Source organism: Schistocerca americana, chromosome 4, assembly GCF_021461395.2.
Source record: "Schistocerca americana isolate TAMUIC-IGC-003095 chromosome 4, iqSchAmer2.1, whole genome shotgun sequence".
Lineage (NCBI taxonomy): Eukaryota > Metazoa > Arthropoda > Insecta > Orthoptera > Acrididae > Schistocerca > Schistocerca americana.
The window spans coordinates 421,809,474-421,827,666 of record NC_060122.1 but is presented as its reverse complement, the minus strand read 5'-3'; the positions used below and the strand labels follow the sequence as shown (position 1 = coordinate 421,827,666).

At 40.7% G+C, this 18,193-nt stretch overlaps 1 protein-coding gene across 4 annotated transcripts in view; it reads left to right on the top strand.

Moving 5' to 3' along the window:
- Positions 1-18,193, top strand: part of LOC124614002 (glucose transporter type 1) — a 499,751-nt gene that overhangs the window by 376,683 nt on the left and 104,875 nt on the right. For all 4 annotated transcript variants that reach the window (XM_047142810.1, XM_047142809.1, XM_047142808.1 and 1 more), the window contains one exon: positions 9,612-9,751. In XM_047142810.1, coding sequence (XP_046998766.1) covers positions 9,612-9,751 — 140 coding nt within the window. The remainder of the gene's footprint in view (positions 1-9,611; positions 9,752-18,193) is intronic.

The following is an 18,193-nucleotide window of genomic DNA, read 5'->3' as shown; positions in this document are numbered from 1 at the left end:
AGGAAGGGGATTCGAATGGGTAAAGGTCCGTTGACAAAAGCAGCTGTGGCGAGAATGATTTCGAAGTTCGAAGCCACGGGTTGTTTAGACGATAGACGCCGTAGTGACCGACCGAGCACAAGGCGTAATGCTGCTGAGACAGTTCAGGGAGAAATGGAGACTGTAGCGGGTTCGTCTATGCACGGGGAAGTCAGCGCTCGTGCAGTCGGACGTCGCACCGGCATTCCATACATACACTACTGTTTGGGTGGCACTTAGGCGAGCCCTCCGATGCTAAAATCCATCGGCATCATGAACTGTTAGCTGGTGATTTAGTGAAGCGGAGGGCATTTGCGATGTGGGCGTTTCAAAAGATGGCGGAAGATGATGATTGGTTGAGTAACGTGTTGTGGACCGACGAAGCTCATTTCACACTCCGAGGGTCTGTCAACGCCCACAACTGCAGAATTTGGGCTACCGAAAATCCTAGAAATGTCATGAAAACTCCATTGCACGATGAGAAAGCCACAGTATCGGTTGGATTTACCACATCTACCATTATCGGGCCTTTTTTCTTCGAGGAAATTCGTGATTCTGGTTTTGTAACTGCTACCGTGATGGCTGAGAGGTACGCCGATATGTTACAGAATCGCATCATCCCCAGCCTGGCTGATAAACACCTGCTGGAACGTACGATGTTTATGCAGGTTGGTGCTCCACCCTATATTGCTAGACGCGTGAAAGGTCTCTTGCGCGCGTTGTTTGGTGATGATTGTGTGCTCAGCACCACTTTTGTCATGCTTGGCCTTCCAAGTCCCCAGACCTCAGTCCATGCGATTATTGGCTTTGGGGTTACCTGTAGTTGCAAATGTATCGTGATCGACCAACATCTCTAGGGATGGTGAAAGACAACATCCGACGCCAATGCCTCACCATAACTCCGGATATGCTTCACAGTGCTGTTCACAACATTATTCCTTGACTACAGCTATTGTTGAGGAATTATGGTGGAGATATTGACCATTTCCTGTAAAGAACGTCATATTTGCTTTGTCTTACTTTGTTATGCTAATTATTGCTATTCTGATCAGATGGAGCGCCATCTGTTGGACATTTTTTGAACTTTTGTATTTTTTTGGTTCTAATAAAATCCCATGTCATTCCAAGCATAGGTGTCAATTTGTACGTCTCTATCTACATTATCTCCCCCCCCCCATGAACCATGGACCTTGCTGTTGGTGGGGAGGCTTGCGTGCCTCAGCGATACAGATGGCCGTACCGTAGGTGCAACCACAACGGAGGGGTATCTGTTGAAAGGCCAGACAAATGCGTGGTTCCTGAAGAGGGGCAGCAGCCTTTTCAGTAGTTGCAGGGGCAACAGTCTGGATGATTGACTGATCTGGCCTTGTAACACTATCCAAAACGGCCTTGCTGTGCTGGTACTGCGAACGGTTGAAAGCAATGGGAAACTATAGCCATAATTTTTCCCGAGGGCATGCAGCTCTACTGTATGGTTAAAATATTCCGGAGGTAAAATAGCCCCCATTCGGATCTCCGGGCGGGGACTACTCAAGAGGATGTCGTTAACAGGAGAAAGAAAACTGGCGTTCTATGGATCGGAGCGTGGAATGTCAGATCCCTTAATCGGGCAGGTAGGGTAGGAAATTTAAAAAGGGAAATGGATAGGTTAAAGTTAGATATAGTGGGAATTAGCGAAGGTCGGTGGCACGAGGAACAAGACTTTTGGTCAGGCGAATACAGGGTTATAAATACAAAGTCAAATAGGGGTAATGCAGGAATAGGTTTAATAATGAATACAAAAAAATAGGAATGCGGGTAAGCTACTACAAACAGCATAGTGAACGCATTATTGTGGCCAAGATAGACACGAAGCCCACGCCTACTACAGTAATACAAGTTTATATGTCAACCAGCTCTGCAGATGACGAAGAAATTGAAGCAATGTATGATAAAATAAAATAAATTATTCAGATAGTGAAGGGAGACAAAAATTTAATAGTCATGGGTGACTGGAATTCGATAGTAGGAAAAGGGAGAAAAGGAAACGTAGTAGGTGAATATGGATTGGGGGTAAGAAATGAAAGAGGAAGTCGTTGCGAAGAATTTTGCACAGAGCATAATTTAATCATAGCAAACACTTGGTTCAAGAATCATAAATGAAGGTTGTATACATGGAAGAAGCCTGGAGATACTGGAAGGTATCAGATAGGTTATATAATGGTAAGACAGAAATTTAGGAACCAGGTTTTAAATTGTAAGACATTTCCAGGGTCAGATGTGGACTCTGACCACAATCTATTGGTTATGAACTGTAGATTAAAACTAAAGAAAGTGCAAAAAGGTGGGAATTTAAGGAGATGGGACCTGGATAAACTGACTAAACCAGAGGTTGTACAGAGTTTCAGGGAGAGCATAAGGGAACAATTGACAGGAATGGGGGAAAGAAATACAGTAGAAGAAGAATGGGTAGCTCTGAGGGATGAAGTAGTGAAGGCAGCAGAGGATCTAATAGGTAAAAAGACGAGGGCTAGTAGAAATCCTTGGGTAACAGAAGAAATATTGAATTTAATTGATGAAAGGAGAAAATATAAAAATGCAGTAAATGAGGCAGGCGAAATGGAATACAAACGTCTCAAAAATGAGATCGACAGGAAGTGCAAAATGGCTAAGCAGGGATGGCTAGAGGATAAATGTAAGGATGTAGAGGCTTATCTCACTAGGGGTAAGATAGATACTGCCTACAGGAAAATTAAAGAGACTTTTGGAGAAAAGAGAACCACTTGTATGAATATCAAGAGCTCAGATGGAAACCCAGTTCTAAGCAAAGAAGGGAAAGCAGAAAGGTGGAAGGAGTGTATAGAGGGTCTATACAAGGGCGATGTACTTGAGGACAATATTATGGAAATGGAAGAGGATGTAGATGAAGATGAAATGGGAGATATGATACTGCATGAAGAGTTTCACAGAGCACTGAAAGACCTGAGTCGAAACAAGGCCCCGGGAGTAGACAACATTCCATTAGAACTACTGACGGCCTTGGGAGAGCCAGTCCTGATAAAACTCTACCATCTGGTGAGCAAGATGTATGAGACAGGCGAAATACCCTCAGACCTCAAGAAGAATATAATAATTCCAATCCCAAAGAAAGCAGGTGTTGACAGATGTGAAAATTACCGAATATCATTTTAATAAGTCATGGCTGCAAAATACTAACGCGAATTCTTTACAGACGAATGGAAAAACTAGTAGAAGTCTACCTTGGGGACGATCAGTTTGGATTCTGAAGAAATATTGGAACACGTGAGGCAATACTGACCCTACGGCTTATCTTAGAAGCTAGATTAAGGAAAGGCAAACCTACATTTCTAACATTTGTAGACTTGAGAAAGCTTTTGAAAATGTTGACTGGAATACTCTTTCAAATTTTGAAGGTGGCAGGGGTAATATATAGGGAGCGAAAGGCTATTTACAATTTGTATAGAAACCAAATGGCTGTTATAAGAGTTGAGGGGCATGAAAGGGAAGCAGTGGTTGGGAAGGGAGTGGGACAGGGTTGTAGCCTCTCCCCGATGTTATTCAATGTGTATATTGAGCATGCAGTAAAGGAAACAAAAGAAAAATTCGGAGTAGGTATTAAAATCCATGGAGAAGAAATAAATACTTCGAGGTTCGCCGATGACATTGTAATTCTGTCAGAGACAGCAAAGGACTTGGAAGAACAGTTGAACGGAATGGACAGTGTCTTGAAATGAGGATATGAGATGAACATCAACAAAAGCAAAACGAGGATAATGGAATGTAGTCAAATTAAGTCGGGTGATGCTGAGGGTATTAGATTAGGAAATGAGACACTTAAAGTAGTAAAGGAGTTTAGCTATTTGGGGAGCAAAATAACTGATGATGGTCGAAGTAGAGAGGATATAAAGTGTAGACTGGCAATGGGAAGGAAAGCGTTTCTGAAGAAGAGAAATTTGTTAACATCGAGTATAGATTTAAGTGTCAGGAAGTTGTTTCTGAAAGTATTTGTATGGAGTGTAGCCATGTATGGAAGTGAAACATGGATGATAAATAGTTTAGATAAGAAGAGAATAGAAGCTTTCGAAATGTGGTGCTGCAGAAGAATGCTGAAGATTAGATGGATAGATCATATAACTAATGAGGAGGTACTGAATAGGACTGGGGAGAAGAGAAATTTGTGGCACAACTTGACTAGTAGAAGGGATCGGTTGGTAGGACATGTTCTGAGGCATCAAGGGATCACCAATTTAGTATTGGAGGGGAGCGTGGAAGGTAAAAATCGTAGAGGGAGACCAAGAGATGAATACACTAAGCAGATTAAGAAGGATGTAGGCTGCAGTAGTTACTGGGAGATGAAGCAGCTTGCACAGGGTAGAGTAGCTTGGAGAGCTGCATCAAACCAGTCTCAGGACTAAAGGCCACAACAACAATAATCTACATTATTCCGTGATTTATTCAGTTTTCAGATTTATACTGACTTTTTGATCACCCGGTATATTTCCAGATTCACTGAAAGTAAGTAAAGTGAAGCCAATATTTAAGAAAGGGAACAGGGATGAATTAGGAAATTACAGGCCAATATCATTGATCTCAACATCTGCTAAAATCTATGAAATGATAACAAAGAATAGAATTGTAAATTTTATAACAAAGTGCAGTATACTGCATTCATCACAACATGGTTTCAGAGAAGGGAAGTCAACAAAAACAGCATCAACAGATATAATTGAGCACATTCTTAATTTACTTGACAGGCAACAAAAGACTTGTGGGATTTTTATGGTCCTATCTAAGGCATTTGATTGTGTGAACCACTCAAAATTAATGATGAAATTATATCAGAATGGAATTAGATGAAAATTCTATGACATACTTAAATCATACATTACAAATAGGAAACAATGCATGGAAATCAGAAATACTAGTGGGGGAAATATAACAAACTACAGATCAGAATTGCAAACAGTTAAACATGGTGTGCTGAAATGGTCGGTGCTAGGGCCAATACTATTTGTAATCTATGTAAAAGACTTCCCTAGCTACATAAATCAGAAACTTATAATGTATGCTGATGACACAACAATCAGTTGCACAGCTGACACAGAGGAGGAGCTTGAGAAGGAAGCACTCCTGAATATCGAAAATGCAAATAAATGTTTAACACAAAACAACCTGTTTATGAATCAGTGTAAAACAATGAATGTAGTATTTCAGACCATGCATAGTGAAAATTATAATATAAATGTTAATATAAATGGAAAGACTAGTAAAGAAGTAACCGGCACAAACTTTCTGGGAACTATAATAGACAAACATTTGGCATGGGGGGGAGCATATAGATGCACTGTGTAAAAGATAAACAAACAGATCTTCATCATGCATAAAACAGCTAAGATTGTGGATCATAAAGTCCTCAGATCAATGTATTATGGACTTGTCTTCTCACATTTGTCTTATTCAGTTCATATATGGAGAAGTGCACAAGCTGGCTACTTAAAAAGAATATTCACAATTCAGAAAAGGGCAATGAGATGCATTGCAAAAATACCACCAAGACAGACCTGTAGGCTAGCTTTTGTACACTATAATATTACGACAGTATATTCACTGTACATATACCAAAGCATAATGGCAGTAAGGTCACGCTTATCCTCCTAAATAAAGAAGTACACAAACATGGTACAAGAGGAAATGAAAATTACCACATGATAAACAGAAATCTAAAACTGTCTATGACTGCCCCTGAAGAAGCAGGCAAAAGGTTTTTTTAATAAACTCCCCAAAATCATTAAAAAAGAAACAGACCTAAAATAAAAAAGAAACAGACCTAAAATATTTTAAAAATCATTTGAAACTATATCTCACAGAGAAATGTATATACAGTTTGAGTGAATACTAAGATGGTATTTAAATATATTATATCATTACTGAAATGTATCTTTAAAAATTATCATTTCTGTATGTTGTTTGGATTTGTGTGTATATATAATGTGAAACATGTAATATCTTTGTATGCTTATAGACTATTTCTGTTTAATTATTTGTTTCATTTATATATAATGAAATCAAGTTTTATGTTAATAGCCTGTTGTATGACATGCCCAATACTCTCAGCTGGATTTTCAGCTGGAGTCCATGGGCAAAGAATAAATAAGTAAATAAATAAATAAATAGATAGATAAATAAATAAATAAATAAATAAATAAATACCTCCTCTTGTATTTCCATAATATTGCTCTCAAGTGCATCTCCCTTGCATAGACCCTCTACATACTCCTTCCACCTTTCTGCTTTCCCTTCTTTGTTCAGGACTGGTTTTCCATCTGAGCTCTTGATATTCATACAAGTTGTTCTCTTTTCTCCAAATGTCTCTTTAATTTTCCTGTAGGAAATTTCTATCTTAGCCCTAGTGATATATGCTTCTACATCCTTACATTAGTTCTCTAGCCATTCCTGTTTAGTCATTTTGCACTTCCTGTCAATCTCATTTTTTAGTCATTTGTGTTCCCTTTCGCCTGCTTCTTTTACTGCATTTTTATATTTTGTCCCTTCATCAATTAAATTCAATATCTCTCGAGTTGCCCAAGGATTTCTACTAGCCCTTGTCTCTTTACCTACTTATCCTCTGCTGCCTTCACTATTTCATCTCTCAAAGCTACCCATTCTTCATCTGCATTCCTTTCCCCTGTTCTTGTCAGTTGTTTCCTAATGCTCCCCCTGAAACCCTCTACAACCTCTGGTTGTTTCAGTTTATTAGGTAGCATCTCCTTAAATTCCTGCATTTTTGCAGTTTCTTGCACACCACAAATTATACATTAAAAACTGTAACAGCTTAACAAAACTATCATGTGTGGATTCCATTGAAATATGGATGAAATGGAATGTTTCCTCTTAGATAGTGCTGAAAAGGGAACAAATGTTTATTGTACAACTGTGGTGTGATGGAACACTGTGTCAGTGATACTAATACAATTGCAGAGTAAACTGAATATATCAGAATTATGTAAGAGTTTATAAAAAAATTTCTTTGCATCTACATCTGTCAAAATTACAATAACAACTACAATAGATAAGCCAGCATGACACACACTGTTACTCAACAAGAATAATAGTTATTAGTGTATACAATAGTGTTGTCATGTGGATCACATCATGCTGAATAATGAAGGTACCACAGTCAATAAAAATATGTGTTATGCATGTACATTAACGTAATACTGTAAAGTGTAGTTACATCTGACATCTTTTAATGCAGATGTAAGATACATATAAATGTGATGACATAAACAGAACTGTTCATCCCAACTGTTATCCCAAATATAAATACAAGGCATGTCCAGAAAGTAAGTATCGTGTCATTCTACCTCCTTCAAAGCACTAGTGTTTCAGTTCTGCACATTCACACTCATCTCTATGGTTCATTGTCTTTCCACTGGTGCCATTACAGCCAGATTGTGTTGTGTTCACATTTGGTAGTGATCATTCAAAATGTTTCAGACAATCCCTGAGACTGCCGAATGTAAAATGCATTCTATAATACAGTTTTTGAATTCAAAGAATGTTAAACCAGCTGAAATTCATCATCAGCTTGTAGAGATATGTGGCAAAACTGTAATGACTGATGTGTTGGTGAGAGTGTTTCTCATACAGTTCAATGCTGGATGAACCATTGTTCATGATAAAGCATGGAGTGGATAGCCTTCTATTGTCAATTATGATTTGGCTAAGAAAGTTTTCAAAAACAAACAGTACACAATATAACTGCTTTGTGATGAGTTTTCACAAATTTCAAAAACTGTTTTGCATGAGATTACCACAAAAAGCTTAAATTTTCTCAAATTGTGTTCCCCTTGTGTTCTGAAAATGCTGATGGATGTGCAAAAAACAAAGCAACATTTCTTACACAGTACAGGGATGAGGGAGGTGAATTCTTAAGCAGAACTGCTTGTTGAGTTTCTTTGCAGACATTAACCCATCAATGCAGCTCACACACAACCTTATTAACCAATTCAGTTGAGAGCAGTTCAGTCATCTGCTGTACAGCCTCGACCTTGCACCTTCTGACTAATACTTGTTCCTCAACTTGGAGTGTGATTTTTGGAGCAAGACACTTTGACAGTGGTGATGACACAGAAAACTGTGGTCAGCAGTGGCTGTCTTCACTGGTGGCATCGTTCTACAAAGGCAGCATAGAAAAGTTGGCTTCCTGCTATGACAAATGTCTGAACAATGGTGCCACCTACATAGATAAATTATTTACAAAGTGCCTTTTTTTGTAAAAAAATTATTTTGGTTTGTGAAAATTGTTAAGAGTTTTCTCCAAAATAGTACTTACTTTCTGGACATGTCCCACATCTAAGTAGTTATCATACAAACCATTTTATCACTGATAACTGTATTATCACCTTTCCACACATTCACTCATGACAAATTCTGTTCTGTGTAATAGGTGGCTTGTGACAATGGGCAAACCCCAAAACTAATCAGACAGTAAATAAACAGATTTGGTATTAAAATGTCTTTTCTGTGCTTTCTTTGTGTTTTTCACACAGTGAATGCCACATTACCATCAGTCTTCTCACTTTTTGGTGAGTCCATTATCTTTCTGTCATGAAACACTACTTTCTGGTGGCATCCCCTTTTCTTCTTTCATTCTTTGCACTGAGTTTCACAGCGTATCCTCAACTCCGAAACCAGTATTGCATTACCCATACAACCTATGCAGTATCCTATTCACAAAATTGAATCTAAAGGCGCATTCCCCAGCAGATGATGCAGGCGCCACCCCTGCCCCCAAACAGCACCTGCCATTTACTACTGCAGTCCAGTCATGGGCATTTTGTATCCTGAAAAAGTTCAGGACGTGTGTCAAAGTAGCCATGTTATATACCACCTGTGTTACAGTTACTGTGCAGCATTCTGTATCGCTTTGACAATTAACCAGCTATCTGACTGTAAAAATTACTGTGGCTATCTGATCACAGTTCCTGTAGTTGCTAAATACATTGTGATGTACAGTGGTTTTAACAGCTTCTTCAGTACCAAAGCCATGTGGATCCCTGTGTCACATCCATCCATGTTCTCTTCAAACACACCTGATATTCTCATCCCCTTTTGGCCCCCTTCCTCTCTCTCTCTTTCTTTCTTTCCTTCCTCTCTTTCATGTTCCTCTCCCTCAGTTGTTCAACTATGACCACTTTATTCAGTCCTCATTTTGCTGTGGCCACTGAAAGCCTCTTCCCTTCCCCTCTGATGACTTAAATTGTCTCCCTATGTGCCTTGTCTTTGATATCTTACCCATTCCCAGTTGTACACTCTTTTCCCCTCCTTCAGGTGTCATCATTGTCACCATAGATAACCTCTAATAAACTACCAGTCACTGTGTGTGTGTGTGTGTGTGTGTGTGTGTGTGTGTGTGTGTACGTACCTGTACCTGTCAAGGACTTGATGTTTCTCCTTGTCAGTGAGTGGTCTCCTTCACTCGTGAAGTATTTACATTATACCAGAACAGTCCCACTATAATTAAACAGCTGTTTAATGGCCACATTTGTTTATTAATAAGTAATGTTTTTGTATTATTTATTTTTCACTAGAATGCGCTGGAGAACTACACTTTCCTCCCATTCAGCGTTTTCCTGGCCATCTTCTGGACATTTACGTACAAGAAGGTTCCAGAAACTAAGAACAAGACTTTTGAAGAGATCTTGGCTCTTTTCAGACATGGGAATGGAAGGTAAGGGTTTTTTTATTGAGGATGCTTTTCAAATTACTTAATGCTTTAGTAATTTCTATTGAGTAGTACCAGTACAAGCTGATGTAATTCTTAAAAGATATTCTGTTTCAGCATTTGTGCATGTGGACATTGAAAGTAAGACTGAAAAGACATTATCTTCATTTTTTTCATGACATGCTGTATAATTTACTATTTCAGAGGACTGGTGTCCATGTACGTAAGATGTAACAGTTACAAAAGATGTTACACCTGACTTGAATAATGTTAATATCAGGTTCATTACTAGAAGAGAATGGGGAAACATTAGAGAAACAATGCCTAGAGAATTAAGCAAAATTTAAGAGTTCAGCAGTGCTGTAACATTACTTAATAAAGTGACATAAAAATGGAATTAATTAGGTAGTATCCAAGTATACCTGGGAATTACTACTCAGATGCTGTTATTGTCAAAGCAAGCACAGATGTAAATAGTGAACTTCTTGAGAAAAACTTATCAAGATGGATTTAGGTGGTAGATGGTGAGAGGTGGGGGGGAGGGAAGGAGAAGGGGGGGGGGGGGGAGAAGAGAAGATGAGTGGAATGGCGTGGGGTGAGCTGATCTTCTTAAACAAGAAAAAAATCAGCTTGGCTAACAATTTAATTGCTGTAGTTCCAATGATACTACTGAGTTTCAGAGAGTGAAACGTTCCTGTCTTTCACATGGAATGAATTACATATTTTGATACAAGGGTAAAGGTGGATAATGCGAACAAAGCAATATTTCAGTTATTTGAAAAAAAGCCTTCAGTAGAATGCAATCTATTGAAATGTTGCTAAAAATATGTGAAGCATATTACTGGCAATGATTAGGGTCTTCGGTTAACAACTAAGGTGCACTTGGACCTGTAAGGGTGAAAGCTGAGTAAAGAGAGGTAGTATATTTTGGCCTACCAGAAAGGATGCTGTATAAGATACCACAATCATCAGTTCTTTAACATTATGAGAGTGATTAATGGCTGTCACTATTCAGTGCGTGATAGTACTGGGGAGTTAAATACATTAGAAATAAAGGAGAATATTCACTGAAAAGCAGCAGCATGGTGTTGTCAACGGGTACACCAGAAAAAGAACAAAGAGTTTCTAGCTTTTGCAATAAACCCTTTTGTGAGCTAGAGTACACGCACACATGCACATGCCCTTATGTAGTGCCTGCTGGACACACAATGCCAGGAGCGCAGTTCAGTTGGTGGACAAGGGTGAAGTGGGGAATTGTATTGGATGGGGTGGCAAGGGAGAGGGATGCAGGAGACAGAAAGAGGGATTAGGGATGGGTTGCTATTGGCTTTGAGGGAGACAGCCTCTTTGCTGGCTAAGAATGCAGGAGGGGAGGGTGGCAGGTGCACAGGCTAGACATTTGAGACATAGGTACTGGAGCCATTCTGGTGCAGTGTGCATTGAAGGTGACATGAAGAGATGAACGGGAGGGTGTGATAATTTAGAAGAAGGGGAAGCTGTTGGTTGTGGCAGAGGGAAGGATACAGATGGTCCATGTTTTAAAGCAGCCATTGAATTTGAGCATTTTGTGCTCAGCTGCATTTTGTGCTACTCGGTGTGTTTTGTTCTTGGCCTCAGATTGGCAGTGGTCATTCATTTTGGTGGTTGGTTGTCATACTGAGATAAAAAGCTGTACAGTGATTGCTGCAAAGAGCTGCTATATAACATGGTTGCTTTCACATGTAGCCTGGCCTCTGATGGAGTAGGGTAAGACTGTGCCAGGCTTGAAGCAGGAAGTGCTGGGTGGCACCATTGGGCAGATCTTGCACCTGGATCTACCACTTGGAAATGATCCCTCTGGCAAGGGATTGGGATTGAGAGTGGCTTAGCAATAAACTAGGATGTTGTGTGGATTGGATTGATGGTGTAATACCACTTTAAGATGCGTGGGAAGAATCTTGGGTAGGATGTTCCTCATTTCAGGCAACGATGACATGAATCTGACCCCCGATGAAGGATATGTTTCAGTTGTTCCTGTTCTGGGTGATACTGGGTGGTGCGAGATGCACTACTTTGTAACCAGTTCTTGGCAGTGGTGAGAGGATTAGGGGTATGTGCGGATGTTGCAGCCGGCCGTGGTGGCCGGCCGAGCGGTTCTAGGCGCTACAGTCTGGAACCGCGCGACCGCTACGGTCGCATGTTCGAATCCTGCCTCGGGCATGGATGTGTGTGATGTCCTTCGGTTAGTTACAGGCACCCAGGCTGTATGGGAGGGATTTTTTGGTGTGTAAGAGATGACAGCTGTCAAATGCAGGTGCTGTTTGTGGTCAGTGGGTTTAATAGGGCAGAGGTGTAGATGGAGCCATCAGAGATGGAGGTAAACATCCAGGAAGGTGGGTCATTCGCTTGAGGAGAAGTTGTTGAAACTGTGATGGAATGGGGATATTGTTTCCTGGGCCAGAGTCCAGTTCACGAAGATATCATAAATGAACCTGAACCAGAAAAGGAGCTTAGTGGTTTCAGGAGGGTAGGAACAATTGGTCTAAATAGCCCAGAGAAAGGTTGGCATCGGAGGATGCCATGTGAGCGCCCAAGGCTTCATGATCTCGACACAGTCTCAGAACTTTTTCTCCCATTTGCTTCACCTGTTCCTTCTCAAGTGAACATACTACCTTCCTGGACATTGACCTCCACCTCTCTGATGGCTCCACCTGCCATTAACCACCAGCAGTATCTGCTTTTCGACTGCTGTCATCATTTCCACCCCAAAAAATCCCCTTCGTACAGCCTGGCAACCCATGGACAGGGTATCTGCACTAGGATGAGAATTCCTGTGCTCAGTATGCTGAATGTCTCATGAGGGCCTTCACAGACTGACTCTACCTCTCAAACTGGTCCACAAACAGACTTTGTGTGCCATATCTTCACACACTCACCACAATTTTCCCACTACCTCCAAGAATCAGCTACAAAGGAGTGTCCTCTTGTCATCCAATATCACTCTGGATTGGAAAAGTGAACCATATCCTTCCTCAGAGCTTTGATTATCTATCATCATGCCTTGAAATGAGGAATATCCTACCCGAGATCGTTCCCACCCATCTTCAAGTGGTGTTACGTCACCCATCCAACCTACCAACGTTCTAGTCCATTCCTATACCACTTCCACTGTCAGCCTATCAGCCCCTTACCACAATGACCATGTCCCTGTAATAGACAAAGATGCAACACCTGCCAAATCCACTCTACTAAAACTTCCTACTCCAGTCCTGTCAGAGGCTTACCCTTCCCCATCAGAGAACAGGCCACCTGTGAAAGCAGCCACGTCACACAGCAACTCTGCAGCAATCCGTGCACAGCTTTTTAAGCCAGTACAACAAATAACCAGCCATTCACTCGAATGAATGGCCACAGTCAAACTGGGGTCAAGAATAAAATAGACCATCTTGTGGCACAATATGAAATTGAACACAGCATGCACAATTTCAGAGGCTGCTTCAAGACCTGGTCCATTTGGATCCTACCTTCCATCACAAGCTTTTCTGGACTACACAGATGGAGTTATCCTTCAGACATATCCTACACTCCCGAAACAACCACGGCCTCAATCTCCATTAGCCAACTGTTCCCACACTCTCCACCAACAGCTTCCCTTTCCTCTGTCCTTATCACCCCTTTCAAATTCACCTCATCATGTTACCTTCATCGTCCACTGCTGCTCTCTGGCTAAGACACCCAAGCATCAAATGCATAGCCTGTGCACCTGCCACATCTTCCTCCCACTTTCCTAGCCAGCAAACTGACTTTCTCTCCCCAGGCCGCTAACTATCCATCTTAACGCATCTTCTTTCCTCCTTCCTTCCTTTACCTGTACTCACCCCACACGACACAAACCTGCCTTCCCCTCCCTGGTCCATCTGCTAACTATACTCGTGGCATTGAGCATCCTACTAGCACTATGTAAGTTTCTTGAGAAATCATTCTGTAAGTGCAGGTGAAATTACAGCTTCTTCATGCAATAATGTACATACACTGCTGGGGAAAAAATACAATATTCTCAGAGGTTTTGTTCAGTGGAAGCAGGGTATAACATGTTCTTACTGAGGAACTGTAGTGTTATTGATTCATTTGTCATGCTCACCAGTGATCAGATGGCACTCGGGAGACCTGTCTGTGTAACCTCTGTTTTTACCTTGCCAGCAGTAACTATACTGGGTTTAGAGGTGAACAATGTCTGCAACATTCATTCTATCGTACAACTGTGCCCCACCATTGAGTACATACTCCTATTGAACAACTTCAATCATTTGAACGGAGTTGCATTATGGCCCTGCAGGGAGTTCGATAGACTGTTGATTGGTTGCTGCAGATGTTGGGCACATTGTATCGGACATGTGCCGTCGCCTTCAGTAGTGGTCTGTGAAGATTCTCACACCCATAGACCAGGTTCTTGATGTTTGTGTAGCACAGAGCACCTCAGGTTAGAAGCATTGTGCAGCAGTTGGCAACTGAACTTCATCCAGGGAAGAAATCCAGGCACATGTTACCTTCACCATGGAGCATTGGGAACTGTTTGCTTGTAGCAGAAATATCATGTGTCTCTGCCCAGACTAACACTGACACTATGCCACTGCAAAGCATGGCTACTCTGGTGTCATGAAAGAATTGACTGGAGAGTGGAATGATGCTCTTGTCATCAGTGATGAGAACAGGTTCTGTCTGTATGCGAGTGATGGACGCACACGTGTATAGTGTAGACCTGACTTGCCCAAGTGTACTCACCCACGACACACAAGTGTTGTCCTAGGCTTCATGGTATGGGAGGGGCTATCGGTTGCAACTCATCATCACATTTGGTTTTTATGTAGGGTGCCCACTGCATTGCACAGTTTGTTATCCCTATGCTACTGCGATTTCTTCAGCAGAAATATGATGTGCTTTTTAAGCAGGACAATGTTTGCCCACATGTGGCTGCTACATTGCAGCACACTCCTCATAATGTGCAATTATTGCCCTGGTGGGCAAGATCACAAGAACTCCAGTCAGTTGAAAACCCCCACCTCCCCCATTTTCCCCCCAGTGTATTTAAATTACATCAGATGACAATAAATGAAGTATAGTAGGAGTACTGTGACACTGAAATGAAGAATTATTGTATTAAAGTAGGTAAACATGTTCAACTGATGGAATGAAACTGCAATCAAATAAATATAGAAAAAATATGTACTTACTAGGCACCAGCAGATGTTGAAAAAGTGTTAAAATTGTCAGCTATCAGAACCAAGGTTTTTTTCACCAATGTTAACTCAGAAGCTTCACCTAAGTGCAGTTCTTTTTTTTGTCAGATAAAGACTTAATTTGAGGCCATGCTGTAGAGCCACGTATTGAAAGACATAATGGGTGTAGAAAAAGTTGAATATCTTAAAGCAGTGTGATAGATGTGTAGATGAATTTGGAATCTTGGACAAAACTAAGTTTTACTGTTAGGTTTATTACTAAAAAATTCTAAAAAAGTGGGTAGCTAAATTTTGCTTCAAATTGTTTGCTTTGCAAATGAAGGATGGCCTCAGGGTGTATAAATAATAGAGCAGGACATAAAGGTCTTTCAAGACAGATTCATTCTGTTGTGTCTAGACAAGACAGCCTAGACACAATGAGAGGAAGCAGACATGCACGCGCTAAGCCAAAGAGGGTGCGTGAGGTCTGAAACAGGATACGTAATGATTGCTATAAAGAAAAGTATGTAGCTTCTGTAATACTTAACTTTAATCCATCCTTTTGGTACATCTGGAGATTGTGGCGATACAAGTGAGACTCTTTAGATACATGCAATGTTACTAATGTCGCCTTGCTAGGTCGTAGCCATTGACTTAGCTGAAGGCTATTCTAACTATCTGCTCGGCAAAGGAGCGAGGCTTCGTCAGTGTAGTCGCTAGCAAAGTCGTCCGCACAACTGGGGTGAGTGCTAGTCCGTATCTCGAGACCTGCCTTGTGGTGGCGCTCGGTCTGCGATCCCTGACAGTGGCGACACGCGGGTCCGACATGTACTAATGGACCGCGGCCGATTTAAAGCTACCACCTAGCAAGTGTGGTGTCTGGCGGTGACACCACACATTCCTCTGCGCAGGTTGTTATGAGTAGCTTTATGTCTGAAGAGTAGGGGGAGGCTAATATCAGTTTACAGTTATTGGGACATGTGTTTAAAGTAACAGTTGTAAGGCAAGAAGAGGAACTCCATTGTTGAAGTAGTCAGGGTGAATGTTTGATAATTTTGAAGGATATGTTTACTTGAACTTCCTTGATGGGTAAAGCAATCCAGCAAAACATTAGGAGGTGCACAATTTCTGAACTTGAGAAGTTGTAAAACTGTGAGGCAGAATTGCTGGCTCGTACTTATTTCGAGGAGAAATGGCACTGCGGCTGAGACTTGTAGAGAAGTATATGTGCTAGCCTAGCTTTTGGAACTAATTGTTCCATTGTGAGAGAGAGAGAGAGAGAGAGAGAGAGAGAGAGAGAGAGAGAGAGAGAGAGAGAGGGGGGGGGGGGGGGGGACAGGAGGAGTAGGTGGAGGTGGAGGTGGTGTAGATTGGGGAGATTAAAATAAATGTTCAGGTCACTAAAATACCATGATGAAGGATGTCCTCTCTCCCACTCCTGAGGAAGTGTCTATTAGTTCCGAGATGTAAGGTAGTTTGTGTGCCCATCAGCAGAACTGACACTTCTCCTACAGGTAATTACTTCAGCAATTCTCCCATAATTTTATACAAGAAAGGATAGTTGCATCTACAAGTTCAAAATGGGGTAACATGGCAAAGAATTATTTTGATTTGTAAAGGGGAAGAAATTATGGAATGTGAGATGTAACTTAGATATTTACTCTGGAAATTAATCTTTGTGAAGATGTCAGATGACAAGAAGATAGCCGACCATTGTGGCTGAGCAGTTCTAGACGCTCCAGTCTGGAACCGTGCGACCGCTACGGTCGCAGGTTCAAATCCTGCCTCGGGCACAGATGTGTGTGAAGTCCTTAGGTTAGTTAGGTTTAAGTAATTCTAAGTTCTAGGGGACTGATGACCTCAGATGTTAAGTCCCATAGTGCTCAGAGCCATTTGAACCATTTTGACAAGCAGACTGAAGCAGAAGAATACATGACTGAATTTTCAGGGTCATGTGTAAATGTATGGATGCACGATTGATCTTTGAAAAAGAAACTTCAGTTATGAATTCTGTAACACAGTGGACATTTGTGTGATTTAGCAGATTTGGAGTATTTATGAACTCCAATCACACACGTCGAAGATTTGTATTGGGAACCATGTAAGTGCAATTTTGACAAGGAAATTCCAGCTGGAAACAAATAATTTTCTTACTGCAGTAACAAACCTGCAAAATGATGTATTCCAATATTGCAGCTTCTGGCTGAAAAGGTGACAGTACTCATAATTTAGGTGACTCTGGCTAGTGGCTCTCTCTGTGTGAGCAACTGGTTGTAAATGGTGCCCATTATTAAAAGTAAAACAAAATGTATATTACTCACATGTCACATCAAACATTCATTTTCTGTGTTCTCTCCACTGTAGTGATACATGACATGTTCCAATAATACATTAGTGGATAGCGTTGCATATTAATACTTACCTGTAAATGTTTTATGTACCAGAACCACTATGAATCTTTGTTGGCTTGTCACATAGCAGACACAGGAGAATGGAATGTGTTGGTGAATTATGGAAATGATGTGTGGCTAAACGTGACTTGTTACCTAAAATCATGCACACTTGGTCACTGATACAACTTATTAACATAAAACCTGCGATGTCTACAGTGATGATTCGAAGAGTGAATCAGTGGTTCTTACATGGATGAAACAGTTCATGATGAACTTGAAATCAGTGACCCTTATTACTAGTAAACTAATGGGGGTCATTAAATAGCACAATGTAAGGGATCAATGTGGGGAAGCAGGACTTGAGCAGTCATTACTACTTTGAACATGGGATCCATAAAACTTTTAGAAGACAACAGTTAAATCAAAACTCTTTACTTCACTGGACTAATTATATGCGATGACCAATGATCAATAAACACAGCTGATTTTCTCCTTCTTTTTCATGTAGCACTTTGGCTGATTTACTTGCTTCAATTGATCACACGTTCCTATACTCACCAACTCCACTTAAACATAATCCAAAGAGCTACAAGGACATGGCAATCATGTCTATCAAATAGATCAATGAATACGTGAAAATTAGGGTACCTTCATCAAGTAGTAGTAGCAGCTAATGAAACAGGAATAATTAATAAGTAAAAAGATTGGTATGGTAATTATTTTTATAAGAAGTTAATTGCATGAATGTCTTATTGACAGTCCTGAAGGTACTAAGCTAGTAAATCTTCAGAAATTGATCATACTGAATCTAAGTGACCAGTAACTCATTGACCGATGTGGATGAGTTAAATTGTCTCTGC